This window comes from Phaseolus vulgaris, chromosome 11 (genome assembly GCF_051622355.1).
Source record: "Phaseolus vulgaris cultivar YP4 chromosome 11, ASM5162235v1, whole genome shotgun sequence".
NCBI lineage: Eukaryota > Viridiplantae > Streptophyta > Magnoliopsida > Fabales > Fabaceae > Phaseolus > Phaseolus vulgaris.
This window is the reverse complement of record NC_143508.1, coordinates 46,147,562-46,150,106: the sequence shown is the minus strand read 5'-3', so window position 1 is coordinate 46,150,106 and position 2,545 is coordinate 46,147,562. Positions and strand designations below refer to the sequence as shown.

The window sequence follows — 2,545 nt, the reverse complement described above, 5'->3', positions numbered from 1 at the left end:
TTCTAAATTATTTATTTAAAAAATTAAATACAAGAAAAGACTTAAAATGTAGGTATATTTATGAAACAAATATAGAAGGTCTATAACAGAAAGATAACAGTTGAATAAAAAAAAATGCTAATAAATTCATAGAGCTTAATTACATACTATTTAAACAGATAAATGCGAACATCTACCCATGTTATTGGAAAATTTTAAAATAAAATTGGAAGACATGCTATTAATAACAATTGACCAAAGGAATAAGAATTACAATGTGTATGAATCAAATTCAATCTCTTGTAAGACACGTTGAATTGAAAATGATGTTCTCATAATATAGCCATTGCAAGTACAATCATATGATAAAAAAAATTCTAAAATGAAAGCACTAATCAAAGTCAAAACTGATAATACTAAAATGTAAAAAGCCCTCATTTAACATAACTATCACGTCATGTGTCTGAGAAAATTTTGATATTTTTACAATCTTTAGATTTCTTTTTAGAGTTTTATACAATTTTTTTTATGTGAAGTGATGAATTTAAAATTAAATATATATAAAATAAGAAAGAATAAGTTGGAATTAAATGATATAAAAAAATATTAAAATAATAGTATTGAGAGTTATATTGTAATTATATAAAAAAAATGTGAGTTATGTATTATTATTTTTATGTTGATATTGCTAGAAGTAGACAAAAATTTTCTTACTAAACTAAATAAATAAACTGGTAAATTTTTTTGTTTTACTATCCATTTTCTTATTTTTCTATTGTTAATATAGTGTTGAACTAATGAATGTCATTATTTGTAAATGAAAAAAAATAAACGATAATAATGTGATGATAAAGAAGTTAAAGAGTTTGGAAGTGATCATAATCACACCACTAATCAATTTTTATTTTGGTGAACAATTGAATAAGAATGTTTATTCTTTCACACTAAATTTGAATTCAAATTTAATATTCATTGGTCTAGGTGAAGGTTGCAGTTTTAACATTCACAATGTATTTCCAATTTCTATTTAAATAAACTCATTCTTCCCTCACATTAAACCATGCTGAAATGTTTATTTAGCTGTACCAAATTTTTTGAAGTTCTTAGCCGTGTCAATTTACCTTCAAAGATGATTTCTCTCTTTACATATTTAGTATGGTATTGTCATTTAATTTTATATTTTATTATATGAATAATTTTTTAAGATCTGATGAATATTTTTCTATTATATTTTTTTTAATCTTATGAATATTTTAGTATGATATTATATATGAATATTTTTATATTCTATTACTATATATTAATAAATTTTTAGGTCTTACAGTATTTTTACATTATATTATATGACTATATTTATTGTATATTATTACTTATGAATATTTTATATTATATATAAATATTTTTTTTAAGATCTATGAAATGTGGTTAGATGACATCTTTAACAGCCATTATGCAGACATTATGGTTGAAGAGGTCAGACTCCAAGAAGCCAAAGAAGAGAGGACAATCTGTTTAGAAGCAAAGCCTCATTACACTAATGTTGTTCTGGAAGACACAAGTGAAAGCATTCAAGAAACATACTATCCATCCAAAGCTATAAATTCTGAGTATGACGAATCTACTTTGACCGAGGAAGTATTTCAGCATCTAACAAATGGAAAAGATAGCAACAGAGAAAATGAGAAACATTTGGATAATGAGGTTGGTTGTGTCTCAGTGTTACAGGAGGAAGAGATAGTTAAAAATAGTGAAGGCCACTACAATAGTGAAAGTTGCAAGATTGATGAGAGCTGTGAAGACAAAGAAGCAAGCCTAGAGAATGACGATGATGAATTTAACCAGGAGCACCTAATTCACATGTCTAAAGTATCTGAAGAAAGCACCACCATTATTGTTCAGGAGCAAAAATTATCAGAGGAAAATAAAGTTAAAGGTAGTAAGTTGAAGAGCACGGGTGGTGAAGAGCAGCACACAAGCAAGAATTGGCAATGGGGAACTAAACGCAAGAGACCTGTGGAAGAGGACGAGAAAATGAGAAAGATCAACCCACCAAAGCCAAATTTCCTGCCCATTGTTTCTGAGCTAGAACCAGAGAAAATTTATCTGAAGCACCAAATGATAGAGGAAAGAAAAAATGCAGAGGAATGGATGCTTGATTTCGCACTCAGAAAAGCTGTCACGCAACTTGTTCCGGCAGGGAAAAGGAAGGTGTCATTGCTAGTTGAAGCTTTTGAAGCAGTAATGTCCATGCCCAAATGCGATGCTCATACAAGAAATGATTCACCCTTTGCTCGTGCAAAACCTATTAAAGCGTGTAGCTGATGTATGCATGCCACAAAGGTAAAAACGGAGAGGTCTTTCTGATTCCTTATATCAAGTGTTATCTTGCACAGAAATCAAAGACACCAGGAACAGGCCAATCTCCACGACCAGGAGAATATGCAAGTACCTATTTCAACAGGTCCTATGCATCTGCTTTCTGAAGCTTGGAGAAAATTCAACCAGCAGGGTTTTGTGGCTTTCACATGAATACTGAAACAGAAGAACTGGACGTGGATTTGCTATA

At 29.6% G+C, this 2,545-nt stretch overlaps 1 protein-coding gene across 1 annotated transcript; it reads left to right on the top strand.

The window, feature by feature from the left end:
- The first annotated feature begins 1,430 nt into the window (after window positions 1-1,430).
- Window positions 1,431-2,312, top strand: LOC150023298 (uncharacterized). The gene has a single exon (XM_090297882.1). It carries the CDS (start codon window positions 1,441-1,443, stop codon window positions 2,299-2,301), a length of 861 nt encoding a protein of 286 aa, XP_090154008.1. The 5' UTR covers window positions 1,431-1,440; the 3' UTR covers window positions 2,302-2,312.
- The last annotated feature ends 233 nt before the right edge of the window (window positions 2,313-2,545 follow it).